At 37.8% G+C, this 27769-nt stretch overlaps 3 protein-coding genes across 8 annotated transcripts; all 3 read right to left on the bottom strand.

Moving 5' to 3' along the window:
• Nucleotides 1-549: 549 nt before the first annotated feature.
• LOC116203705 (cyclin-dependent kinase inhibitor 7) lies at nt 550-2687 on the bottom strand. Of its 6 annotated transcripts, none has more exons than XM_031535582.1 (4): nt 2191-2658; nt 1545-1633; nt 1203-1440; nt 550-1057 (listed from the first exon to the last, which is right to left on the bottom strand). In XM_031535582.1, exons 1-3 carry the CDS (start codon nt 2563-2565, stop codon nt 1203-1205), a joined length of 702 nt encoding a protein of 233 aa, XP_031391442.1. In that variant the 5' UTR covers nt 2566-2658; the 3' UTR covers nt 550-1057. The 6 variants fall into 6 exon arrangements, with proteins under 6 accessions (XP_031391442.1, XP_031391438.1, XP_031391439.1 ...); XM_031535578.1 differs by having other exon boundaries at nt 1207-1440; nt 2191-2652; XM_031535579.1 differs by having other exon boundaries at nt 938-1057; nt 1207-1440; nt 1545-1630; nt 2191-2655.
• Nucleotides 2688-3279: 592 nt separating this feature from the next.
• On the bottom strand, nt 3280-11744 carry LOC116203703 (presequence protease 2, chloroplastic/mitochondrial). The gene is made up of 19 exons (XM_031535577.1): nt 11376-11744; nt 10600-10783; nt 10205-10379; nt 9967-10099; nt 9800-9870; nt 9404-9487; nt 8724-8814; nt 7658-8175; nt 7387-7551; nt 7087-7305; nt 6874-7001; nt 6333-6522; nt 6144-6227; nt 5957-6054; nt 5267-5531; nt 4716-4878; nt 4394-4574; nt 4108-4179; nt 3280-4018 (listed from the first exon to the last, which is right to left on the bottom strand). Exons 1-19 carry the CDS (start codon nt 11644-11646, stop codon nt 3877-3879), a joined length of 3234 nt encoding a protein of 1077 aa, XP_031391437.1. The 5' UTR covers nt 11647-11744; the 3' UTR covers nt 3280-3876.
• A 1191-nt stretch (nt 11745-12935) lies between these two features.
• LOC116202827 (probable carboxylesterase 12) lies at nt 12936-16939 on the bottom strand. Its single transcript, XM_031534449.1, has 2 exons — nt 16408-16939; nt 12936-13532 (listed from the first exon to the last, which is right to left on the bottom strand). Exons 1-2 carry the CDS (start codon nt 16843-16845, stop codon nt 13092-13094), a joined length of 879 nt encoding a protein of 292 aa, XP_031390309.1. The 5' UTR covers nt 16846-16939; the 3' UTR covers nt 12936-13091.
• Between the last annotated feature and the right edge of the window lie 10830 nt (nt 16940-27769).

The raw sequence follows: 27769 nt of genomic DNA, 5'->3' as shown, positions 1-27769 counted from the left end.
GCTCGGGAAGAAAGGAATATATATAGCTCGAATCAAATGAACAAATTATTATTTTTATAGTAAGAAAATGATAAAAGAATCATCAATAAAAAAAAGGAAAGAGTTTTTTTGTACAGTGACATTAGATGCTGATTCGAAATTTTAGAATACCACTAGTAAGAGTTATATGTCTTTTATTTCGATTTATCTTCTATTTTTATACTACATTAATGCTCCTATTTTATGATTAAGAAAAGAACAATAATCAATAAAAAAGAAAAAGAAGTGGGGATTGGATTGGACTGGACTGGATGGATAAGCTGCATTGCATCACGAAGAAGTAACAGAACTACTGAAAAGCAAAGCGCGAGAAAGGAACATTTTCGGGGAACAAAGAAGGCCAAAATGAACCCCAACAAGACCCACTTCCCAAAAGGCTCCTCCACCGGCCAATGACTCCCCAACATGTAACATAACATACATCCCCAGCAACAACAGTCAAGAAATTTTGTAATTCTGGTTTCTCTGTCTTTCCCCGAGTAGACATTATTAATATAATTTGCATGCTGATTCGTCAAAATTCAATTGCTCCTCTAATATTTTCTTGGAGAATCCGATGAATTACAGAAGATAATTAATGTTTATCATGTCGGTATCCCTAAATGCCCATGTTCGAAACTTCCTCGGCAATTCGAGGCACCAAGAATCGGAGCTTGATCAGAACATTTGAGACCCGTATGAAGATGATAACAGTAATACGAGAAGGAGATGTCATAGCATTTTGGTGACAACTTTTTGGGTTGGTTTGGTAAATGCTACCACTAGGAGAGTGAAGAAAGGGCGAGTGGGAGACCACCGCCGCCGTCGTCTTCTTCTTCCGTAGCCAACATAGATAGATGCAGACGAAACGAAGCTTTTTCTATGTATGTACACGTCATCATCTCTTTCTCTCTCTTCCTTCCATCTGTATGTACTCTCTCTCTCTCTCTCTCTCTCTCTCTGTCACTGCTAGGGCTTCAAGCGAACCCACTGGTACTGTCCTTCGAGGGGCACATCCTTCACGACGTCGTAGTTGTACCTGCAAAATTTGCACCAGACGGAGAAGTTTGTTAGTTAGTTATGATACCCTTCTCTCTCTCTCTCTCTCTCTGTGGACTGCGGCGGCTTAGTACACAGACACAGCCACCCACTACACACGCAAAAGCAAACACCCTACGACTCACTCACTTCTCCGTGAAACGCTTCTGCTCGTACTTCTCTGCTGCCGAGAAGAACTCCTCGATCTCCGCCTGAGGTGGCATCGGCATCATCGTCCTCCCCCTCCCTGCCACTGCACTCCTCCTGTCGTTGCTCCCCGTGGGCGACCTCTCCACCTGCTCCATTAATCTCCTCCTGGAATCCTCCTTTTCCTCACCGACACCGTGGCTGGGTGGAGTGGTTTCTCTGGTGTTGCTGCGAGAACTAGAAGAATCAGATTGTGAAGGAACGGACCGTAGGAAGTTTTAAGAGCAGAGCAGCAGTAAATGTGCAGGGATTGTTAGGCGGAATAAATGTGTTTTATGGACCTGAAATAGCCGTTGATGGCGCATGTAGTAGCAGAAGAGGTTTCCGTTCCCAAACTCTTCTCCTCCTCCTCCTCCTCCTCCTCCTCCTCCTGAGAAAGCCCACATTCAATCAAATTTCTCATGTAATGTAACCGTGCGTGAATGTATTATTAATGGCAACAGACGGAGCTGAAGTGGTTAATACACAAAAAAAAAAAAAAAAAAATTCTGAGAGAGACAATCGTTCGTTCAAAATGCCGCCGTGCGTTTGGTTGATGGATGTCAAAAATGCCGCCGGACAGAGCAATGAAGGTAACGGAGAAAACAAGCAACGCAGAGCAGAGGCCAAAGTTTTGAGAGGAAATCGAAACGCCTGAAACTGAAGGAAAAGCATGAGAATAATCAATTTCCGTTTTGGTTTCCGAGAAATCGAACAGAGCAGCGAAGGCTGATGAAAAATTTGAGAGAAAATCGGAACGTCAAACGCCTGAAACTGAAGGAGATTAAGCATCAGAGAGAGGGCGATTTTCATTTTGTTTTCTCAAATTTCGAACAGAAGGGAGGCCGTTTGGTCTGGTCGGTGGCTGAGAAACAACAGAAGGAAATAAACGCCCAGAGCTTGGCTTAGCTAAGAAGAACCATCCGCATTTTCATTTCATATACTCACCAGTTGATCTCCGACGAGGAATCTCTGCTCCACGACCTCGCCGGAGCCGAAGCTCGAGAGAGGAGGAGGCGACACGGCAGGAACGTCGGAGCAGAAGCTGGAAGGACAGAGCCTGCCGGAGCGGAGTAACAACGCCGCCGCTGGAGAAATAACTTCAACCTTCGCCTTCCCCGCGGAGCCAGTCGACAACAGAGCGGTGCAGCTCGCGAGCTCGGAGACGGAGGAGAACGCCTCCCAGTCCCTGTCCCAGTCGCCGTCACCTCCCAGCGGCGAGCTGACTTTCCTTCTCTTGGAAGGCGCAGTTGAGCTCGAAGAAGAAGAGTATGTGACTGAAGTCCGCTTGCATTCTCGAGTACGAGAGGAGTCCTCTTCCATCTCCTTCCCTCTCTCTCTGCGTTAACAGAGAAAGGAGGAGGAATGGGAAGTGGGAGAGGGTGGTGAGGCCCAAAGGCCTAACAATGGGCGGATTAGATTAGCGAGGATTAGTCAGATGGACAGATCGGTGACCGTTGATTTGATCTGACGGCAGCAGTGATTGGGAATTTGGGAGTTTTTGGGGTGGGATTTATTGAGGGCCGTTTGTTTTTGTTACGGGAGAGTAGCCGTGGTCCCCACTCCGTTCCTAATAATAAAAGGTAACAAACGGGAAAGGACGGAACTGCTGTCAAAAACGATGCGTTGCGTTGATTCGGTGGTTATGCCTCGGATCACGCTCTGCCTGGCCCCCGGACTGGATAAATAAGAGGAATTCTTTTGCTTTCCTCTTATCTACAAAAAGGTGGTCACATTTCAGTTCAAAAGACCCCTTCAAGTTCCAAATTACTCTTTCTTTCCGTCGTTATGAATCGGGCAATTTCCTTATGGGTCTAATGAGCCGTACCGAACACGTAATAGCATCATCTGTTTTCATCGCACAATGAGTAATATTCCACGACCAATCACCCCAACTACAAGAGGCAATGCAACCTGAAGGACTTTATTATCGATATCAAGGGCCGAGGCAGAAACAACGGGAAACACTACTATTTATGTCTTCACATGGGGCCACTGTGACCTTTTGAAGTAGGAAAGAACACGCACAGCAAAATGTAAGATGCAGAGTAAGTGAAAATTCAACAATTTGGTGGGAACGAAGCGGTGAGGACAGACCGAAGTAGCGGTGAGGGCACCACCGGCACAGACCTCCATTAAGTGCTGAAAAAGAGAGCGGCTTTTATTGCCGGCGACCTCCATCAAGATAGAACATACCTTAACTTTGCCATCGATCAGACATGACCTAATTAGCGATTGGTTAAAAAGGAAAAAAGAAAAAAGAAAAAAAAAGAAAGATCCTTTCAATTGGGTGGCTTTTATTTGGGGCATTAAATAAGCTCTCCTTCAACCTTTTAACAATTTCTCATTCTCAATGTTCTTGTGCTGTCTAATATTGGGCCAACAGCACTGGCTTCGAGAGCAACAGCTTCAGGAAAACACTTCAAGCACCTGGGAAGGCCCATCTCTTAAAGCCCCTGTCCAGCAGGAGCCACAAAAACTCGAGATCGAGGCTCCTCCGAGCTCCCCATTCATCTCATTCAACTGGCAATATTCTTTCATAAGAACCATCATCGGTGCTGCTAATCAGATCCAAAGGTCCCTTTTCGTACCTTTTTTTTGGCTATCGAGGAATAAAGTATACTGCTACCTACACTACAGAACCCTCTTCACTTGGAAGTAGCCTGCACGCTCTTTGTTTGCAGCTTCCACATCATCTGGAGATGCCACAGTTACAGACACTCCTTTTCCCCTGACTGCTTCAATGGCATCTGCAAACTCCCTGAAATCCTTCACACTGCGATGTAGAGGAAAAAGGGCGGTGAGATCGGCAAATTACCCGTTCGATAGAAGGAAACAAGTCAGATATTTTCGCCCGGAAGATACCTGGTCGATAAGATTTCCTCACGTCTCTTCTGCCTCTCTTCTTCTGTAATCCCCAACAGATACCGCAAGAGACTGACACAGAGAGAACAAATTATGGATTATATCCTCCGCCCGATAACTAAGTAATAAGTGCGTCAGCCAAAGAACCCGGAAATCATTATCTCTAACATCAGCCATGCTAATTTTGGATAAACTGACAGATTAAACATACATTGACGTGTTGGAAAGCCTCAACAGATATACACAATTTCAACTCAGTTTCCAGTAAAATTAGCAATTGACATACCCGCTGTAGCCTTTGGCATCAGGCAACTGGTAAGCATCTACGTCTCCAATAGTTCCAATAATTGCTTTTGTCAGGGCGTCATCATCCATTTCCACCTCTCGTAGGAAATCAGCAGTAGCGTCGTAAATGTCAAGAGTCTTTAGCAAGTTTGGGTCCCGATAAGATAAAAAGGAGAACACTCCTAAAAGACAGTTTTGGATCAGTTTTTTAGATATAATGTAACATAACATAAACATTAAAAAAGATATAATGTAATATAACATAAACATTAAAAAAGAAAAAAACAAAAGACTCAGACGACAAAACATATCGAGAACTGTACCTGAATGTGTATCAAAGTCGCAAAATCCGCCATAGGCCCCACCACTCACACGCACACGATCCCACAACCACGTATTGCTAATGTACTTTGAGATAACATAAGCACTTCCGTCAAGTTGATATCCATTTTCATAGATATTTGCTGCTTTTCCGACATAGTTAACCTGAAAAATGTAAGGATTCACATACTAGAAGTTAAAAACCAAGTTCTCAGATTAGAATGTCAAGCAGCCGAAAGCTATATTGAATGGGTTCAACTAGAAAATCCCCCTAATATCTGAGAATAATATAGAAATTTCAATTAAAAATACAAACTTAGTAGATTTGGTGCAAGTCCAACACAATAACGAGCTGGTTTGCTGAGAGAATTCACTAAAAATGGCCATTACTCAATAACTACCTGGTCATGTGGGTGGGTTCATTTGCATGTCCAGTTTTTTTAAGGAACCAGTTAGGTTGGTTGTAATAGTTGATCCAGCCAGGTTTTGAAACCTGCTGTAGGAGAAATGCACAAGCAACAATTAGAAAGACTGAAGAGAATAACGCAAATACCTGAGTAGGTATCACAATAGCTTCATTTTCTGGAGGAAGGCGTGCTCTCCAAGAGTTATTTCCAACTTGTGAATCCGTGGGAAGCGAATCAAGGAATTTGCTGACAAACTTCTCTGTGTCCCTTAGATTCCTCCCATCAGCAGTCATATTTATTAGACAGCTGCTCTTAGACACCAGCGACTTGCGAATCTCTTCCAGTGATGAAGAAATTCCATCCCAGTCTTGGTCCACTCGCTCTTCAAGAGAACGAAGAAACTCCAGGTAGCTACATGGAAAAAATTCATAAGTTAACACGCAGAAACTCATCTTCAATTGGTGACACGCTTTCCTGTGCATTGCTATTTCAGGTGAACTGAAACGAGAAGTATATGATAAATGAATCATACAAACTTCCACATAAATATTACAATTAGTATAAAGAGGTCCTGCGCAGAAAAATTTTACTGTGCTTTCAATTATGTTTTATATTGTTTCCGTTTGTGAAAGGGAAATCCAGTTTTGAGTCTTTAAAGGCTCATACAAATATAATTCTAGATTTTGCATGGTCAGACCTCAGTTTGTAATTTTGTATGCAACAAACTCTTCCCCCCCCCCTCTTATAGGGTAGGTTCCTCCAATGTTTGATTACTTAAAGGAACAAATATGACCCAAAAAAACGAATGCAAAAGTTAAAAGACCAGGGAACCCAACCTGACACCACCCATTTGTTCAGAAATCCACCCAGCAACATTCAGTTTTGCATCCATTCTAGCAGCTGCGACCCCATGGCCACTGCCCCTCAGACGATTCTGAGCAAAACACGAGCTCTTCAATTATAATTATAAGGTAGGAAAGGGGTAGGGTGGGAGATGAATGCAAGGAATAAGAAAATATGTACCTCCATTCTTGCTTTGCTCTGTGAAACGAACTGCTTAAATCGCTGCTGATCAGTAAATTGAACCTCTTGAAGAATGATGTTAACCTGATTGAAAATTCCCGAATCGTCAAATTGAGCAAAGTAGATCAGATTGCAAGTACCATAAATTTACTTGGAGATTATAAAAAAAAATTTATAAAAACAAAATACCAGATTAAAGAGGTCATCAGCACGCCCAGCCATAGATTTGCCTCGAACAATCAGATGGCTGCAAGGATCCTCCTTTCCACGCACTGATGATGTGAATGGGTATACAGATATCCCACCAGTTTTTCTTCCAATTAATTGGTTTAGTTGTACAAAACTTAAGTCCTTAGTACCCATCTCCAGCAGGGACTGACTGTTAAACAAAAAAGTCAAAACAATAAAACTTAATTTCCTCCGTGAAAGCAAAACAACCTCCACATGAAAAGATTAACATGTCTCATACACGAGAAAGAGTAAAGATTCGGCTCTACGGCCTTACTACCATCACCAGCCCAACAGGAGGTACCATTTATAAAAATATTCCCAACAGACATCCAGTTCAAATAATATCAAAAGCAAGGGAATAATCTGGACTCAAATTCATTAATGACTAAAAAAAGCTACAGCCCTTCTAAATGTCTTTATCTATAAGGTCAATACAAACATACGGTCATACCTCAGAACTCACAACAAATTTATTTGCCAACGACATAATTGATCTTACCAGAAAAGTGGTACCAGCTGAAGAAGTTCTTGTTTCAGTGGACTCATATTGAAGACGACCTCAGTGTAAAGAACGTCATTCGTAAAGAGATCATGCTGCAGAACTTTTACCCCATTAATATCTCCAACCTGCACAGAATTTTAAATTTTCAGAAAAAACCATAAATGAAAATGGACAAGAAGGTTAAAACTGTGAGGTGATGAAGTTATTGACCTCGGTAGGAACACGAATAGGCTCTTTAGGAATGTCATGCAGAGAGAGGCTTGGGACAGTTTTCAATGCTTCTGGTGGGTCTGGAGTTTCCTGCTTTAAACGAAGCTCCATTGTAGCACGAGCCAACTCAGCTAGATCTTCTTCTGTCATACTACCTTTAACTTTTTCTAGGATTTCTTTCTCAGCGGCTTCATCACGGGAAGCTTTCTCAGGATCAGGCTAAAAGAGATTGTCACATCAATATTTAATATTGAGGCATCAAGAAAAGAGTCGGTAAGAATTCTGAAGAAATTAATATACCTGCATTTCCACAGTAACAAGATGCGGATTGTTCATTATGTACTTCTCTATTAGCGGAGAGAAGACTGCTTTGGAGCCTTCCTTGGCTATTCTTGCTTTCAGGGCCATCAACGGTTCCTCATATTTTAATGGCTCGAAAGGACTCATATCATATATCCACTTACCCTGAGAATATGAAAAGAGAAGATTATGCAATGCATCACTATATAATTGAAGCCTATGAGAAAAGCCCAAAAATTACGAAGGGGAAAAATTGTGAATTGTATCTTACAATAGAACGAAGCATTAGAGACAAGCCCCGAGGAAATGATCCAGTATTGTTTTCCCTTAGAGAGAACTCGATTGTGTTCATGGAAGCCTCCACAGCATCTGTATCAAAGCCTTCATCTGCTAACTTTCTGAGGGTATTCATTATCAATTCTTCAACCTTTGGAATGTCATTTTCAGAGACTCCCTTCAAACCAATGCTAAATTGAGGCTGCAAGAGCTCATCTTCAATTCCACCACCCACAATGGCATCCCCAAGACGACTTTCAAGCAAGATTTTCCTCAATGGAGAAGCAGGAAATCCCAGCATAAGATGATCCAAGAATCCAAGTGCAAGCTCAGTTTCCAAGTCTAAGGGCTTATCAGAGAGCAACCAATTCAAGCAAACCATATGCTTCTTCCCATTATCGTCTTCACCAGCAGGGTATTTCTCAACAACTCTCACTGGCTCTGAGAAGAGCTTCTGTGGTACCACCTTTGATTCATTGGCAGCAGGATTTGCTTCGAACTGGTCTAGATACTCTGCGGAAGAGAGAGATAGATGTGAATAATATGCTCAGCTCTCAAGTCAGATCGCTAGATTAAACTATATACTGATTATGTTCATCAGAATAATGAGTCAATCGGAAAAAAAAGTGATTCATTGATAGTTCCTTTTGAATTTAAAAGATACATCATCGCATGCCAAGTGAGGAGAAAGTTCTGCGATATAAGAGCTTAACTCAAAATGTACCATATATATATATATATAAAATGCAAATTACTACAAGAGATACTACATGCCTGCATAAACAAACAATGTATATATATTGCATGCAATTGTAATTATTAAGAAATGTGAACTCACATGTGCAGTAAATAAACTCACAAATTTGAGAAGGGAAACCCTTCTACACCTTAAATCTACAAGACTCCCAGCCTCAATCTAAAGTGGCATCCCCCAAGTAAAGTCATAACAATTTCTTGAGGAAATGAAGCATGCAGTAGAAACCAATGAAGTAATATCAAGCATCAAACATAAAGACTAAAGAAAGACGTGCATAACATATTTAGAAGAAGTGTGGCATTACCACTCAGGATACGCAGACGTTCATTTGGATCATCATCACCATAAAACCATATCCTGGCATTACTGGGGTGGTAATACTTCCGGTGGAATTCCTGCATTTTACAGGGGAAGAAAGCAATTTATTATTAAGGAAAAGTTATTGCACCGTAACGCGATTCATTCTATTTAAAATTGGGAATAGGCATAATCGGGCGCATTATTTATGTTTCTCCTCGTATGGGACTTTGGGTTCTATTTATGTGGGCCAGCTTCTAATATTAAGGCTTTGCTTGGACTGGGAGATCTGGAGAAAGAGGATTTAAAAGTGGTATTTTCCCTTTGGATCCCTCCTATCAATTCAGGATCTTTTCACTTAAGCATCTATATATATATCTATATATATATATATATATTGTATATAAAGATTCAAGGGAGGAAAATTTGATTTGAAAGAAGGGACTTGGAAGAATAGCACTATCCAAAAGTCACAAAAAGCAACGCCAGCTCTTTCCTAAAACATAGGATACTAGATAGGGTGCATCTTATTCAATATCGTGTATAATATAAACATCAGCTTGTTGTGCATGTACAGAAATGTGTAGGTTCAAGAATAATATATCCGAAACATCACCGACATTTCCTTTTCTTAATAGCTATAATTAATAACTGGAAAACTGCCAGGGAGCAGTAACAGACACCAACCTGGAATTCCGCAAAAGTCAATTTGGGAATAACTTGCGGATCACCTCCACTGTCGACACCATATGTATTGTCTGGAAAAAGAGCCTAAAGAAGAAACTCCAAGAGTTAAAAAAAAAAAAAAAAAGGCAAAATGCTACCGACATAATAGATGGTCAGTTTATTGATTCAGAGAAAATTTGGTTTGAAAGAAACATGTTTCTGTATTGAAGTAGCATAAAACTCTCTGAGCTAGAGACTTTCAATCTTTCAAAAATTATAATCAGTGGGCTGCCAACGTGTCAACACAAGAGGTTGCATTCATCTGTAGATAGAAAAATCGTCAACTATTTGAAGTCTTTGTATATGATAGACAGCTAAGAAATTTTGTCAACTGTAAACTTAGGATGCAAGACTTGCCTGTTGTGAGGCCCGCCCTAATATACTGTCAGGCTGTGAATAGACGCCTTTCATCTCATTAAAGACAACGCCTGATTTCAAGAATTGAATCATCCGCAATTCCCAAAGAACAATAATGTAGAATTACACCATTGACCAAAATTCAATATTAAATGGTGTAACCTAACCTTTATATGAAATTTCTTCGGATGGATTGTTCAGCTCATAGTGCCAACCCTCCTGTTGGAATGTTTGAATATCCTCTACACATTTAGGGAAGAAGACAGCATCCAGATAAACATCAACTAAATTATAGAAATCCTGCATGAATCACAAAAACCATATATCAGATTGCTGACCAAAATAACAGTATCAGTAAAATTTTGAATTCCCAATTCATGAGCTCCTCTTAAAAATTCTTCTCACCTTCGTATTCGTAGAAGCAACAGGGTAGCAAGTCCTATCAGGATACGTGAAAGCATTCAAGAAAGTGTGCAAGCTTCCTTTCAAAAGCTCGACAAATGGCTCTTTCAAAGGATACTTTTTCGAGCCACACAGCACACTGTGTTCGAGAATGTGAGGAATTCCAGTTGAATCCTTTCTGCAAAACATTTATAAAGTAAATGAGTACTCATTCACTATTAATCGATAGGATGGAACGGGACAATGCTTGTATCATGATACACTCCAAAAAAATAGTCAAAGCACCATTAAAGTCCAGCAAACAAGAGCAATGAGCAATCAGCAGTTAAACAAAGAAGATTTCTTCTCACAATTCAACACACACTAGATCCGCCTAGTAGAATAAAAGAGGTACTTACGGTGGTGTGCGGAAAACAATGCCAAAAACTTTATTCTCATCATCATTTGAGACAGACATGACTTCAGCCCCCGTTTTCTTGTGTCTAAAGAGAGTAGCCTTCGATTTACACTCTTTGATGAATTCTTCCGAAACTTTCTCAAACCCATACTTCTCGGCAACACCATCAGAGACACCAATGATCTCTGCATCCATATAACAAAACACAACAAATGAACAACTGCAAAGACATTATTTTTATTAACGTATAGTTACCAAATAATATGACCACATCCAAGGATATAGGAACCGGTCCAAACCAAGTTACTCGACTTGTAAATCCAATTCAGAGGACATGCTCGCTCCCTCGGAGCTCCCTAATTGTTAAATTGTCAAAATTGTGCAAATGGAAGTCAACAAATGGGCGAAATTATAACTAAAAGCCTAAAATTTGACAAACAATTGTAGTTCGTGAGCTCAAAAGATCAAATTTTGATAAATATACATCCTGTAGCTTCGGTTGAATTACACGTTTACTCATTAAATTACATAACTGCCGGTTGCTCTTCAAAATAAACAGTCATTTCGGCATAATTCGGTGCAGTTGAAGAGTAGTTTGATTTAAATATCTAAACTTTCCGTCACTTAATTGAGCTAGACCCACCCCCAACAATGCTAAAGTTTGAGTTGCAGAAATCACTCCGAAGGCAAGAACATTTAGCAGGAGAAGATTATTATCCGTGTAAGCGGAGACCAAAGCTTATCCAAATACAAGGTCGCGTGAGGAGGATACTGTACCCGGAGAAGGTTGGGTGGGACTGGCGACTGCACGAGGTGAGAGAGAGGAGAAGTGCCTGCTGAATCGAATGGAAGAAGTAGACGGTGATGATGATGATGCAGGGAGCAGTCTCCATCGGCGGAGGTGCAGGGGGCGCCCGCGGGGGATGGGACGGGTGTGGGTGCTGCGAGGGAAGGAGCGGGGAGAGAGCCTGTGGGCGGAACGGACGAAGAAGCGGGAGCAGGCGAGCGGGGAGCAAGAGAGAGAGCGGAGGAAAGCTGCTCTCTCCATTGCTACCAATGGCGGGCGGACAGAGCAGCTGATTATGAGTAAACCTAGAGAGAGAGTGTTTCAGTTGAAAACTTGAAATGAACTACTGCAAGAAAAAATGAAGACGGAGGAGGGAAAAGAAATATCGGGGGAAAGTGGTGACGTGGTGGTTTTGTTTCCCCAATGATAATAATTTTCTGTAATTTTCTTTTATTCAGCCACAAAAAAAATGCTGGTGGTTTGGGAAGTACCAAGTGGTCTATTACTAGTCAATTGCCTATAAATAAAAAAATAGCAAAAAAGGAAAAAGAATAGCAAAAATTAAGGAACTTTTTTATTTATAAAGAGTGTATTTCTTCAAAAAAAAATTAAGTAAAATAGAAATTACAGGTAGAGCACTCCTTGAAAACAAAAGGGGATAAATTTTCAGTTTCTTTTATTGAGATTATGAAAATAAAACTAATGCAATTTCGGTAGTTGACACGAATGAAAAATTATACATAGAATGGTTAAAGTTGCTCGATATGTCAGTGGTTTTTTCTTGTCCGGGTAAGGCAGTGATTCATTTTTCCTTTTTTTTTTTTTGTTTTCTAAATAATCAAAGCGAGGCAAGGCGCATACGTTCATCTAGATTATTTATTGTTTTCATTAATTGTTTTTTTTTTCTTAAGCCACAAGCTAGAGAAGAAGAGTGCCCAAAATAATAAATAAACGAAAAAAGAGAAAGAAAAGGAAGAAAAATGGTAAGAGTGCGTTTAGATTCAGAGTTAAAAGTAACTTTGATTTTGATTGTAAAAAAGGACAAATGAGATGTGATTATAAATTTGACTTGGGAAACGTGTGTTTTTGTTGTGTAGTGTATTGAGTTAAAGTTAAAGTTAAAATGTGTGTTTTTGTTGTGTAGTGTGTTGAATTAAAGTTAAAGTTAAAATTTTTTGTTCCTGAATCCAAACAGGGCCAACCCAATGGGCCTCGCTCTGCAACCTGGTGTGGCCCATGATATACGTCCAATACTCTCGAAGATTTTCGATCAACGATCATTAATTTCGTGATAAAATCGAAAGTAAAGTATCAAGACCCAGGATGAATGAAAGGATGCCATCGGCCCATCAACTGTCAGGATGAAATTGAAGGATGAGCTAGCATAAGATCGATCGAGCCCATTTGGGGACTTATGCCATCTGAAATAATCTCAAATTAATTAACGAAAATGAATATCTTTTGTTTACTATATAGCTCTTAGCTACCACTAACATGATAAGCCAAAGCCGCGACAATATTTGACACAAAATAACGAGAAGAACCGAATCTGAAGAAGTCGTAGCAATCATTCTTTTCAATCTTATTCGATAAAAAGTACGTACAATTTAACATTTAACTTACTATAACTGAAAGAGAAACCTTATGAAGTCACACCGATGGATCGAGTACACACATTTATTTAAATTTATAAATTGTTGTATTCCTTAACGATGATCATTCATGAACTCAACCAGCCTCTTCATCATAGCAATAGCATTCTCAGAGGTAGGGTTGATAAGATGGAAGACATGGTCCTCTCCATTTGCTTCCATCACCTCCACCTCTCCCTCCCACCTGCTCTTCTCCATCACCTCCTTGTAATACCATCCCCTTGCTCTCAGCTCGTCCTTCTTGGCGACGCAGGCCAAGATCCTAGAGCACCCCATCCTTAGGATGCCCAGGTCCTTTCCAGGGTTAAAATATGGGTCATCAAAGCCCGTCGTGGTCGGGTTCGCGAGCCTCCACCAGATCTCGATCTTAGCCAGCTTCTCGGGCTCCGTGGCTTCGTCCTCCAATGGATCGTTACCCCAAAAGTACGGGTGCACGAGGATCAACCCCGCAAGCTCAAACCCAATTCCTGTTCCGTTGCTCAACTTGATCTCTTCCTACAATATTTACAGGGAGATAACTAATTAAACACATTACCCTCTCGACTCGATCTTTATTTATATGCAAGAAACTAAAATGCCATCAAAGAGGATGTACTGCAGTAGAATACGCTTTCACTTGATAACTAAGATGCTCTAGGTTAGATACTCGTTGGGGACCGCCCATGCCTCTTTATTAGTTATTAAGAATTCTATTTCATTATATTAAGTCATGAGCCTCCTTGACTAAACAAAAAAATGCGTCATAGTGTTGAAGAAAAAGATGGTGCTGCTAAAAGGAACCCTAGTGTGACGAGACCGCTAGGATTACTAAGTGACGAGAATGGTAGATGGTTGTGAGGCTTTGCTCATCATGTTGGATTCTCATGACTTCCATGAAGGCCAAATTATGGGCTGTTAAGACAGGTCTGGTTTTAGTATAAGAGTTGCGGATACCAAGCTAGTGCTTGAGGTTGACTCCGAGGCAATTGCTTGGATGCTACATTTACAGTCGGGCATTGGGGGTTGGAATGAGACCATTATTAGGGACACCATAGAGCTTATACAACGAGACTGGCTGGTGGTGGTGGAACATACTTATCGTGAGGGCAATAGATGTGTAGATTGATTGGCCACCTCTGCTTTGTCATTTTCATTAGGAGTTCATCGATTTAAATCTTATCCTTTTGGGCTCTCGACCTTTTATTATTCGAGGATATTGTAAGGATTACCATGATACATTATTGTAATGTAATGCATCATTAATGTTTTGGTCCCGTAATTCACCTCAAAGAAAACAAGAGATATATATTAGGCAGGCTATTGTGGAAATATTTATGGTCCCCGGTCTCCCCATGAGAAAAGTCCCATGTGTAATTAATGAGTTATCACCTGACATATATCACAAACGAATAGTTTTTTAACACTTTAATATAGATGGCTACAAATCCATTTAAATAAGGAAAAATAGCCTAAAAATTCAAATAGTTTTCTTAAAATTTTCAATCTATCAACTTTTTAAATTTTGACCTAAAAAATCAAAATGTTTGCTTCCGTTTCCCCTATAACCAACCCGTTAATTTTCACATAAACTACGCTGACGTAACCGTTACATTTGCCTATGTGGCATACGACTGCACACGTGGCGACAATGTATGGTCCTTTTAACCCGAAAAATCAAATAGTTTGACATTTTTCCCCAATCTACCAAAATATCAAAAACTCAAAAAAATTAACATATTTTTCATATGTTCCCTAATCTATCAAAATGTGGATTATAAGTTTGAATTACGAAGTCATATATATGTATGTTGGTTTGAATATTGAAAAATATCGCTACATATCCAACATCTGCACTTTTTCTCAATTTTATCCAAACCTACGAAAATGACACAAGGCACTCCAACGTTTAGGGTGATGCCTCAAATCTATTCCACCATCAATATCCACCCATTTTGGACGGGAAATTTGACGTGACATATAACAATGGAGTGCCTTGTGACCAGTGGCTCACACAGGTAGCTCAAAGTTAGCCCGATGAACTCTTCATGTTAGTCATCGGTGGCCCACATATTACTACGTCAGCATCTGCAACGTCAGTTTTTTTATCCAAAATGGATAGAATATTCACGGTGGAATAGATTTGAGACGTCACCCTAAACGTTAGGGGTGCCTCGTGTCATTTTTATAGGTTGAGATAAAATTGAGAAAAAAGTGCTGACGTTGGGATATGTGGCGATATTTTTTTAATTCAAACCAACATACATATATATGATTTCGTAATTCAAACTTATAATTCACATTTTGGTAGATTATGGAACATATGAAAAATATGTTAATTTTTTGAGTATTTGATATTTGGTAGATCGGAAAAAAAATGTCATATTATTTGATTTTTCTGGTTAAAAGGATCACATACTGCCCCTACTTGTGCTATTGTTTGCTACATGGGTAGATTTAATGGCTACGTCAGCGTCGTTAATGCCAAAACTAATGAGTTGGTAGATGAGGGAAACAAAAGAAAATGTTTTGATTTTTCATGCTAAAATTTGAAAAGTTAGTATATCGGAAAATTTATGGAAACTATTTGAATTTTTAGACTATTTTTCCTTTTAAAAAATAGGACTTCTTATTCAACATTGTGACATAATATGTGATATGCTACTAAAAGAAAATTACCCGGTTCAGAGGATTTTTTCAAGTGGATTACATGACCTCAAATAAATTACTTTTTATGTAATTTACTCGAAATAATTTACTTGAAGTTCTTCATATATTACTTATATATATTATACATACTTTTTGTTTTCGGTAGATACATTTTAACCAAATGTACCGTAGAATTCTCAACTGATGGGAGATTGCAACTTTAAATATAAATCACAAAAATGGATTATCGGTCGCCAGTGGGGACCAGTGGGGAAAGATATTTTGTCATATCGGTTTTGTTTACCTATTCTAACGTCCAAACGAACTTGGGGATATCAAAGAAACCGACATAGTTCATTAAGATAAAATCATAGATTAAAAACAACAATAACAACTAAAGCGTATTGGTTCAGTCAATTCGACGTTTATTTCCGTTAAAGTTTTTTTTTTTTCGAATTTTGTGAATGAAGAAAATCCATATTGAAAGAGTTTTACTTCTTAATTAATCGATATATTTCGAATTGGATAAATCGAGATTCATTAGACTTTCGGATATTATGATGCATATAAACAAAACTATATATGAAACACTAAATGCCCAAGTCACGTTGCACTTCCTATGAATACATGGGATAAAATTAAACACTAACCCCAAATCGTAGTCCCATGTGGTGAGCAATGTTCGCCCCCGTGCTGTCCCCGCCAAAGTACACCTTTGTTAAGTCGGCATACTCATTCAACATACCTCATAGCCCAGTCCGCTGAAGTGGGATCCGACCCACTTGATGGCAGCCCACGAGTCGTCGTACGCTGCCGGGATCGGGCACTCAGGTGCCAGCCGGTACTCCACTGAGACAATAATTACCCTGGCCTCGACTGCGAGGACATTGAGGTAATTGTGGTAGGTGGAAGACACGGCGGCCCCGATCATGAATCCTCCCCCATGGAAGTAGACCAGTACTGGGAGCTTCGAGGAAGAGGGTGGTGGATTGTTTGGGAGGTAGAGCCTAACAGAGACGGTAGGCTCGGGGGAGATGGCGACGTCCTTGGAGAGGCCGGGACTAGTGGGTTCCTTTGATGGGGGGACCACGTCCTTGCCGATGAGTCGCTCCACGCGACCATCCTTGTAGATGCGGAGGAAGGGGGAGAGATCATGGGCTATGCTCTCATCCGCTTTCTCCATCAATTGGAACGAGCTAGAAGAAATGGAAGGAAAATGAAGATGGAGAACGTGAACGGGTAGGGAAAGAGATGGAGGAGAATTAAGATGGGGATTGGAGAACTCGTCTTTTGACTCTATTATTTGATGGGTAAATTGCATTGATAATTCAAAAAGTTTTACAAATGTTTTAATATGGTATAAAAAGTTTTTTTTACTATTTAATGGTACAAAATGTTTCAAAATTGTTTCAGTATAGTACAAACCGTCATCTTGCCATTGACGCCGTCAAACCGACGTTGATGGTGCAAAACTAGTTTTTGTGGGACGTTATATGATTGTGCAAAATGTTTTGAAGTTGTAACTTAATAGTACAAAATGTTTTACGTAAGTTACATGATAGTGCAAAATTTACAGATTTTGTAAAGGACGGTTTGACGGCGTCAATGGCGAGTTTATGCTATATTGAAACAACTTCGAAACATTTTGTACTATCAAGTAGCAAAAAAACTTTTTGTACCACATTGAAATATTTGTAAAATTTTTTGGACCATCAGTGCAATTTACCCTTATTTGATTGATAATTGGCCACCTATATTGAAGAGACGCAAAGAGGCGGAGAGGGGGAGGAAAATTCTACCATCCAGACCTTCCTTTCCTTGTAATCCGAGGATTTTCCCCTTAAAATGGGACGATGCAAAGTCCAATAACTTCAACATGATAGGGCAGGATGTTAAAATATGTCCCATGGTGGAACACGAATATCATTCATTAGATATTTTAATATTTAATTTTGATAATTCATAATTTACATATTTTGCCTCTTATAATATAATCCTTCAAAATTTTCTTTCGTATTTTTTTACCTAAATTATTATTGAGTCATCCCGATTCGTCTTACAACGTTGATTAATCACAGTAAGCCATATTACATAAATAAACCATATTAATAGACTGGTACATGAACCAAATTTACTCGGTGTAAGTTTATAATTAAGTTATTCTAAACTTTTTTAAAAAAGCAACGACTGTGCTGCGAAGAAGAAAGGGGAGGGCTGCTCTCAACGCTGGCTGCCACCCCCTCAAATGAGGTTGTCGGCGATCTCGGTGCTTAAGCCACCGCCGCCTGGAATTTAGAGAGAGGGGGAGATCCATGTGGTGGTGGATCAGAGGCCGTCAGCGACCTCATTTGGGCGGTGGTAGCCGACAGGGGGAGCCACACCCCTTTCCCCTTCTCTTTTCCTTCTTCTTCTTCGTAGCCCAGTTGCTTCTCTCTCTCTTTTTATTTTATTTTATTTATTTTAAACTTCTCAATTTTATTTACAATAAATAGATATATCGTAATGTGTTCTATATAAATCAATATGGTTTTAATAATATCATTTGTTTCTTTATATAATTTATTTTCTTTATTAATAAAATTGAAAATAACTATCTAAAATGAAGTTGAAAATAAATAAATTTGATAATAAAAAATAAAATAATTGTAAATTATAAAATAAAAAATAAAGTTGAATATAAAGTTGTTTCTATAAAATCAAACAAATATGTAAAGTAAAAAATGTAAAATAAAGTTATTTTTGTAAAACAAAAATTTTAAAAATTATAAAGTCGATTCTTTTATAATTAGAAAATGAAAAATAAAAATTTAAAACAGTGTAAAATAAATGAATATTGTAAGATAATATTTCTTGTAAATAAATCTTTTTTTAAAATAAATATATTATTTTTCTGACAGTTAGTTTGAGCAAATAAAAATTTTAGGTTTAACCAATCTTTAAGTGAAAGGTTTATCTTGTAATATCATAACAATGTGAACTAATGAACCATGAATTATCATGAAAAGATATCCAATAAACGCATAGTCACAGTATATAGTGATTATGATCGGTTGTATATGAATGATAATGACGTGTATATATCGGCATTATTGCTGAAGAAACAATGTTATCATTTCACTTTGCTCCTATAAAAATAAAGTAGAATAATAAATAAAATGGGTTGGATTAGTTTGCTTATAAAAAATCGATATGAGCAAATATTTCAACTAATTCCAACCAACTATAATGGGGAAAATTTTTTGGATTGGCTCTACAATTATCATTTCGCTCTAGTGCATCATATCAGAAATAATCCAACATTTTCATTAATTAAGTTGGATCATAATACACTTAGTATAAAATGCTAAAGAGAATTGACATCCAATGGAGGATATATGAAATATGAAATATTTGTTATGCAAAAAAAGTATGGCTTAATTATCTAAAAAAATACGCCATTTACACTTTTTTCTTAATATAGCAATCTTTGGAAAATAGCATAAAAATATACGACCTTTGCATTTTTTTTTTCTAAATGTAGCATGACCTTTGGAGAGTAGCATATAAATGCATAATCTTTGCACTTTTTCCTAAATATAACATGACCTTTAGGTTTGATTGCGCATTTAGCATAATGTAAATTATTTAGTCAAATTATAACAATAACAGCTAACGTGGAGATCATGGTGCCACATGAAAGAACATAATTGGACGAGTATATCTCACATGATTGGACGATAACAACTAACATGGAGCTAATGGCGCTAGGTGCCATTTGTTTCATCATGTTGTGTCACATTATATCGTTAATTCCCACTAGTTGTTATCTTGACCTTTGATGGAATATTGACGTCGTGCTAGAATTGCAGCTCAACCTGAAAGTCATACATTTATGTGCTTTTTTTCAAATGTTGTGATATATTTAGAAAAAAGTGCAAAAGTCGTGCTTTAAATGTAAACGTCATGTCTTTTTGTGTTATTTTCTAAATGTCATGTTATATATAGGAAAAAGTACAAAGGTCGGGCTTTTTTATGTAATTAACCCAAAAAAATATAGTTTTGACCATGCACCATGATTAAGACCACTTAATTTATAAATGGATATTTGGCATGTGGATTGGATGTCGGGAGAGTATTAGTAGTTAGCGTACAACATGAACATTGTATATTAGCATTTAAATTTTAATCAGAATATCTCAATAGGGATCAAGCACATGTATACATTAGTTGGTTTTTAATTAGCTCTGGCCATACATATCATCCGTACAGTCACATGTTATCTGGAAATTAATTAAAACTAGGTTTTCTAATTGGTGGGACCAATAAATAAGTTGGCCCAAACAATTATATTCATTATAAATTACTTACGATAGTTGGTATTTCTGGCACGGGCCGGTACTTACTTCGACCAAGTCCACTATGTTGGACATTTATTTTGATTTGCATGACCTGGTTATTTATTTCCCTCCTATTAATGTGCTTGGAGATATCGGTTAGGCACTGAAGGCTTTTACTCATATCAATAAGTCTCCGAGGGGTTCGCTATGGGGTTTTCTTCATTTAATGTCAGAAGGAGGGGATGTGCTAGTTTTAGGACTCAAAGGTGCCTTAGACGACATTATGCCTTCTAGTTTTGTAGTCCTCGACGTTCATTATAGTAGCAGTGATTAAAAACTTAATGAATAAAATTAGGAAAAATTACAATGTATAGCACAGTTTTTCAAACTTTTTCACGCTACAATACAAATGAAAATAATTTCACTATATGGCATAAAATTTTATTTCTTTTACACTACATAGCAAGTCATTAACATTCCGGCAAAAATGAATGGAATGCTTACGAGGTTTCATTTATTAGGTCCACATGTGGGAACTACCCCTCCTTCCCTCCTCATTCTAATATGTCTTTCCTGCTCCCTTGCACAACTACAGGGCCATGTCGAGGTCATCCCTGTCCTCAATCGATCACGAGGACATGTCGAGGTCGACCTCGTTCACTTTCAGGCCAACGAGGTGGAGGTCGAAACAAGAAGACGGGGCTGTGAGATCAGGTCATCTATCAAACATCAATCAGTAGTTAACTAGCAACAATACATTGGTTCCCAATAGTCGTTGACGCTCGGGAGATAGAATCCTGGGATGATTTATCTGTTTTCTAGGCTTGCTGTCCGTCTCAGATTGTATAAACTGCTTGCCTATGGAAACTGAGGATGTACTAGAGCTTCTCGTCCAGTCCTCCAGTGGTAATAAGGGCGCGGTGTTAGTTATATGCCTTGGTGCCGATATATGTAATTAGATAATTCATATTTATGGTAATAATGTTACTCTATTATTCATGAATTTTCTTGCGTTTATTAGAATAAGTCCATAAGATACTTGACAGATATTTCATTCTTAAAGAGTTGAAAATATGAATGACGATGTAATCTGGTGCAAGTTTCTTTAGAACTGTTCGCAATCGTAGAAGACTTAACTGGACATCATCTCTCCGGAAAGATCGTTACCTTTGTCTGTATCCATGATTTGTATGAGATACAAATGGAGATGGAGTAGTGAGTCACATGCTATCTGACAATATTTGTAAGACAGACAAGTGGGCACTTATGAAATAAGTAGGTCGAACGTGACACATAGATAATATTCACATGGTAACTTTACTAATGTTAATGAATGTTATCTAGACCATATTAGTGTATATAGTCTTTAGACTTGAAATGACACGATTATCTCATATATAGGTAATTATGATTTGCTAATGCTTATATACTTGTGCCTAGCATGGGTATCCGGCAGATGGCGGCCTTAATTAGTTATATGTAGAGATAGGTTACTGATCAAGATAAGATTCACTAACTTGAGTAAACAGGGAAAAAGTCCCATAAATATGAGTTTGATTTTGGATCAAATAGTCCTTGGCCAAGGTAGTTGAGCTTAAATATGAAAGAGTTTTTGTTTAAATCATATCGATCTAAGAATGAAAATCAGAGCCTCCATATGATTGACTATATTGTCATTTACCATGACCTTGGCTAGATTGGGATCTTGTAGCGAAGGGACACAAGTGCATATTATGTATGGTCACAGGTTCAATAGAATGTATCAATATTGCATTCGTCTCTATTTGGATTGTCATAATATGTTGCTAAGCTTCACTCATGAACTTTGAGAGCCAAGAGCACTTTGAGAATTATATTTTTGGTTGCGGAAAGAAGTTTCCGGTAATGTTAAGGAAGTTGATATTATAGTCTCATTGCCACTTAGAGATGAACCGAGTAAGTCACACAAATAAGACGTGTTTGAGCCGAGATTGAACTGATTCTAATTAAGGTAGTTAATTAAGAATCAATGCTCGGATAAACTTGCAATATAGTTGCAGGGATACTAGCACATCTTGAAATCGAATCCAATCTCGAGGTTGAATCCTCATAGGATATACTAGAGTTTTCTTCATTTGGAAACTTTCTACAAATGGAGCGTCTATATATGGAAACTTAATTCTAGGATAAAGTCGTCTTTCTTACTTGGAGGCAAATCATAGGAAGACTTAAAGTGTGAGGACTAATTTGTAATAGATTAATTAATCTGGATTAATTAATAATTGCAAGTAGGTCCATGGGGATAACTCAATAAACTATACATAGATATGGTGTCTTACAATTAACCCTAATGAGTGCTCATAACGTTAAGACCTAAAAGTGAGAGAGAGAACGAGGCACACAGTCGAGCAATCCTAGCTCAACCGCCAATCGGAGGCCATCCCGCTTCCCTTGGCCGTCTGAAGTTGTCCAAGACCGCCTCGTCGCTTTCCTTTCCTTTCGTGGTGATTCCGTTTGAACGTGAGTGACCTAGAATGGAGTAGACGGCTTGAGAGGAGGCAATCCTTGGTGAAGAACACGTTCGTGTGGACGAACTAGAGACCGGATACTTGGACAGTTCCATTGACCGATCGATATTTTAAGTTGATTTACTAATAATGACATATTGAACATTTTATACATGGGCCCGAGCTAATCAAACCGTTAGCAATGACAAATCTTGATTTATATTGATTGGAAAAACAAAATTCATAATTTTCAAAATTGGCCCTGGTACTTATAATGATTGGCTGGAGCCTACTTGTCTATACAGCAATTATTATGAGTTTTGTGAATTATGTGAAATATAAATTTGGTTACTGCGTGCATGATGACCAGTATAAATAAGTTTTTGGCAAGCAATGTTTCTCATAAATTACTTTTGATAAATGTTATTATTTACTTGAATTAATGATAACATTAGTGCTACTAGCATTGGTGTTGACCGATTAGCTGTGCTTGACATTTTTTCTTACGGGCATATGCTGATGATTTGAACTGGCCTCGTCTACCCTCACTGATTGCTCAGACTAATTTTAGGGTTTGAGCGATTTGATCGTGACTACGTCGTGCCTATGACACCCCCGGGTGGTACTATTCAGACAAATTTTTGATAATATAATCTTGTACGTGTCATAAATATGTCAATTTAAATTTCAAAAATTTTAAATTTTAAATCAAATTATTATAAATTATAATTTCAAAAATACAATAATTCTTTAGAATAAAATAATTGTAATTACAATTAATAAATTAATTGAAACTAAAATAATTACAGAAATAATAACGGTAAATTAAAAAAAATTGAAAAGCAATTGGCAAATTAAAAGTATTTTGAAATAAAATAATTTTAAAAAGAACGATAGTAAAATAATTTCAAAAATAATTGTAAATAATTATGGAAATAAAATAATATTTACAACTAGTAAAATAATTGGAAAATAAGTAAAATAAATATTATAAAATAATTAAAGATATTGTACAATAAAAACTTAACAATAAATATTTGTTAAAAAATAAATATTTTTTAACCGAAATACTTTTATGTAAATATTTATTGTAACATAAACATTTTTGAATATATATTTATTGCATAATAAATACTTATTGTATATTAAATATTATTTATTGTAAATTAAAAATTGTAAATTTCAAACAAAACATAACAAAGTTGAAAAAAAAGAAGCAGATCTGATGGTGAACAAGAAGAAGAAGATGGGGGAAGGGGGCGGTGGTTCCCACGGGCGCCAGCCGTGAAGAGAGAAAGTGGAAATACCCAATGGTGGTGGCTCGAACGTCGGCACTACCGCTCAAATGAGGTCGTCGACGACCTCTTGTCATGCCAGTGACCTCATTTGAGGGGGTGGTGGCGACTGGTGCCGGTGAAGCCACCACCCCTCCATCCCCAGCTTCCTCCTCTTTGAACTGATGAAGATCATTTTTTTTTAATTTTTTTGCCTTTTTGGCCGGTTCAAACGATCGGACCGACCTAAAAGCAGTTTAAGTTTCATGACACATAGCAACTTCTTCATGCAAAACATCACCAATCTCGAATATTTGATGAACTTTAGATATGACCCGACGAATTTGTGATGCGATTAAAACTTCTATGTGTTAAAATATAACCTTCAACATCCATAGGACTTATATGTAATAAAAAACTAAGCATCCTACCATGAGATATTTTTTTGCGTCCCACTCTAGAATTTTCCTAACTTTAAACAGGAAAATTCTATGATAGACATGCTTAAAATGCATGTACGTTATATACAAGTATTTACTTGAAAATTTTCAAGTAATTTATTTAGAATCCAATTAAATTATGTAAAAAAAAAGAAATAAGAAACTTACTTGTCCTCAATTAATTTACATGAATAATTTACTTGTATGTACAATATATATAATTTCAACTCAATGTATCATATAATTTCAATTCGATGTACCTTTAAAGAGGTTGTACCAATCTACCGAAAAACTTAATAATCTGCTAAAAGAAAAGAGGTTGTACCATGCACTTAAATAAACTACTTAAAGTTATTGTAAAGTAATTCAATATTAAATAAGTTCCACGTCTTTCAATAAATTGCACGTATTTTGATAATTAATTGAGGTAAATTACTTATATTCTTAATAAATTATTTACTGTTAAATTAATTAAATTACATGGATTTGAAATACTTTTCTTTTTCGGTAAACGATTTCGAAAATTATTTATTGACATTGTTAGTAAATTATATAGATTTTTCACCAAAAAAACACCTGAGTTTTGAGGGAATCATCAATTATAATATATAAAAGTCGAGACCGCGAGACGTAGTTGTGCCACACAATTCAAAATATAAAACTTTCATTTCATTGTTACATGACCTTTCAACTGAAGAACCTAATGAATTTAGAAAAAAAAATGCATGTATCTATCAATTTTAATTTAAATGAATTTTGCCAGATATTGTATGTATCAGTTCAACGAATTTTAAATATGGTCTATACTTAGGAATATAATTAAGGATTTTTTTTTGAAAAATTAAATATTCTCTCGATCACCTCAAAACTTTTCTCGAAATGATGGCTTTCTAAATTCTGTGTACTGTGTATACTGGATGCGACGGACACTAAAAGGGTTGTTGGCTTAGACAAGCATTATTTTAACTTCTCTGTAATCTCTTTTTTGATGTCACAATGATACTGCTGGCCAATGCGTTTCTCTATCGACGCGATAGCTTGATGCCTCTCCTTGCACGATTACTATGTTAATTAGTATATTAGAACTTTTGCGGTGCTTTTTATTAAAATCTTGTAAGTGCACGTATATATGTTAGGAGCAGGCTAAGATGACACTCCTTAAAATATTATAGCGTTGTTGCAAACCAAGACAGCCCACGCATTGCCAACATTGTGAGCAGACCCACTCACCCATCTCCCAGCCGCATCTCGAATAAACTCTCCTGCACCAGCCAAACCAGGATTCCCCTTCGACGCACTGTTAATATTTAGCTTCAACCAGCCATCAGGAGGTCTGACCCATGAGATCCACTTCCAGAATCGAGGAGGCTTCGGACCCTTGCTAGAGGTCCCCCTCAGACCGAAGGATAGTGTTAGCAAACTGTAACACTGGAGCTCCTTATTCCACCAACCCCAGAGCATCCAACAACCAACACCGAAAATGCTAGCCCATCTCCCATCAGAATCAGATCTATATCGTTATAGCGTTGCCATCAACCAGTTATGTAGCTACAGGGAGAAAAAAAAGTAGTATGCAAGTAAGCAGGAACTAAGCTCAACCAGAGCAACGGTATCTCGGCTACAGGAAGATTATCTTGGAGATGGACTCGAAGGTGGTCCATGATTTTATTAAGTCGGATGGTTTGTGCGCCCCTCAAGTTACTCATCTAGTTACAGCTATCAAAGGCATTTTGCAGAGAGATTGTTTCGTTGAGGTTCATCACACATATAGGGAAGGAAATTTGTGTGCAGACAGGATGGTTCGTTTGGCTTCCGAATTGGCGTTAGGTTCACCTTTCTATCCCATTCCACCGGCTGGCATCGTCTCGTTGCTCTTTGGCATCACTATTGGGGTTCCATGCCCCGCTCTTGCTTAACTTAGTTTCCTTTGCTTTTGCTTTTATTTCTGCACCTATATTTCTCGAGCTTTGGCTCCCTTTTGTACAACGGGAAAAAAAATTATAGCACTGTCTTAGATTGGATTTCGGGAAAAGTATACTTTTAGTCCTATAGGTTTAGTCACTTTCTATTTTCATCATATTTCTATTTTTGTCCTTCACCTTTTACAATTTTTCTGTTTTCGTCCTTCCGTTACTTTAATTGTTAACTTTGCTGATGTAGAATATGATTAGATGCCCAATTCGACAGAAGGACGCCATATCATCTCAAAGGCAAGGAAAAAAAATCAACAGATGAATATATATAGGATATATATAGTAATATTTATAAAAAAGAAGATATTTGTAGAAATTACTGGAATAATTAGTACACCTATGAGAATTCTCATCTGCAGAAGAGGAAGGGAGAATTCTAATCGTCACACCTTGGATAATTGCTTGCAAGATCAATCAGAGACACACTGAGAGAGAGAAGAAAACTCTAAATACCATTCAAGATTGATCAATCATATCCGGATCTCCAAACCAAACCCAAAAGAATAGGAATGAGGGATTGGGCCTTTGGGACTAGGACATGGGCTAGTAGATGCAAGATTTTGAATTGTCAATGGGCAATTCCATGGGAGATGAGAGGAGGGAAAAAGCAACCAGATTCCCAAAAAAAAAATTTGGAAACCGCAAGATGGGGATTTTTTTGGAACAATTAGCTAGCTATCATATAAATTTGAGATTTTTAGTCCAACATAGAGAATTAGAACCAGTAGACATTCAAATTGGCATTAATTAAAGTTTTTTGTTCTAGAAAAATAATTAATTTGAGTTTTTAACAAGATCATGTGTGTTTGAGTCGAGAGAGAGAGAGAGAGAGAGTTGTAGCCTGTAGGGCCTTGGCGGCGGTGGCAGAGGAGGGACCAAGACCCCGACACCCTTGAGCATCAGAGCGTTAGCAATGAGCCCTAGATGTTGCTGTTGTGGTTGTCCTCTTTATAACTTGGTGTTGAAAACTTTAGTTGGGAAGTTCTTCTCAACTCGCTCTTTGTCATGTTCATCCATAGAAAAAAGAATGATGAAGAAAGAAGAATTTTATTTTTCATATTTCCTTCTTTTATTTTTTTGGTAGGGATATTTCTTTCTTTTATTAATACCCATTTGCTAGAATTCCCCTTTCTTCAGATGAGGGTGTAGGCTCATGTATAAATAAGTGGACTATAATCATATTCCACATCAGCAAAGTTAATAGTTAAAGTGACCGAAAGACAAAAATAGAAAAGTTGTAAAAGGTAAAGGACAAAAATAAAAATAGAAATAGAAATAGGATAAAAACAGAAAAATGAATAAACATAAGGGACTAAAAATTTTAATTTTTTGGTGATTATTCACATAGGCCCATATTTTCTTTTCTTCACTTTTGCCCCAAACTTTTAATGTTATATTATTTTTAACAATTTCTGAAAAAAAAAAAAGAGTGGAAAGTAAAATAAAATAAGAAAATGGAACGATTGGGATCTGCAGAGGGAGATTGGAGCTAGGAAGGGCTCCGTCGCCGGCCCCTATCGCCCCGACGAGGTCGTCGACGACATCTACGATCACTGGCGACCTCATCTTTGACGGTGGGGGCCAGCAACGAAGCCCACACGGCTCCAATCTCCCCTCT

The sequence above is a fragment of the Punica granatum genome, chromosome 4 (assembly GCF_007655135.1).
Source record: "Punica granatum isolate Tunisia-2019 chromosome 4, ASM765513v2, whole genome shotgun sequence".
In the NCBI taxonomy this organism is placed as follows: Eukaryota; Viridiplantae; Streptophyta; class Magnoliopsida; order Myrtales; family Lythraceae; genus Punica; species Punica granatum.
This window is presented reverse-complemented; position numbering and strand designations above follow the sequence as displayed.

Bases quoted from the DNA above. Each gene is read 5' to 3' on its own strand.
- LOC116203705 (XM_031535578.1), bottom strand. From the start codon at position 2,565: ATGGAAGAGGACTCCTCTCGTACTCGAGAATGCAAGCGGACTTCAGTC. The intron at 1,634-2,190 runs GTGAGTATATGA...GGGCTTTCTCAG, and splicing joins TCCTCGTCGGAGATCAACTG to GAGGAGGAGGAGGAGGAGGA. The intron at 1,058-1,206 runs GTGAGTGAGTCG...CAAATTTTGCAG, and splicing joins CAGAAGCGTTTCACGGAGAA to GTACAACTACGACGTCGTGA.
- LOC116203703 (XM_031535577.1), bottom strand. From the start codon at position 11,646: ATGGAGAGAGCAGCTTTCCTCCGCTCTCTCTCTTGCTCCCCGCTCGCC. The intron at 10,380-10,599 runs GTAAGTACCTCT...AATGTTTTGCAG, and splicing joins ATTGTTTTCCGCACACCACC to AAAGGATTCAACTGGAATTC. The intron at 7,002-7,086 runs GTCAATAACTTC...AATTCTGTGCAG, and splicing joins CTATTCGTGTTCCTACCGAG to GTTGGAGATATTAATGGGGT.
- LOC116202827 (XM_031534449.1), bottom strand. From the start codon at position 16,845: ATGGAGAAAGCGGATGAGAGCATAGCCCATGATCTCTCCCCCTTCCTC. The intron at 13,533-16,407 runs GTATGTTGAATG...TAAATATTGTAG, and splicing joins TCAGCGGACTGGGCTATGAG to GAAGAGATCAAGTTGAGCAA.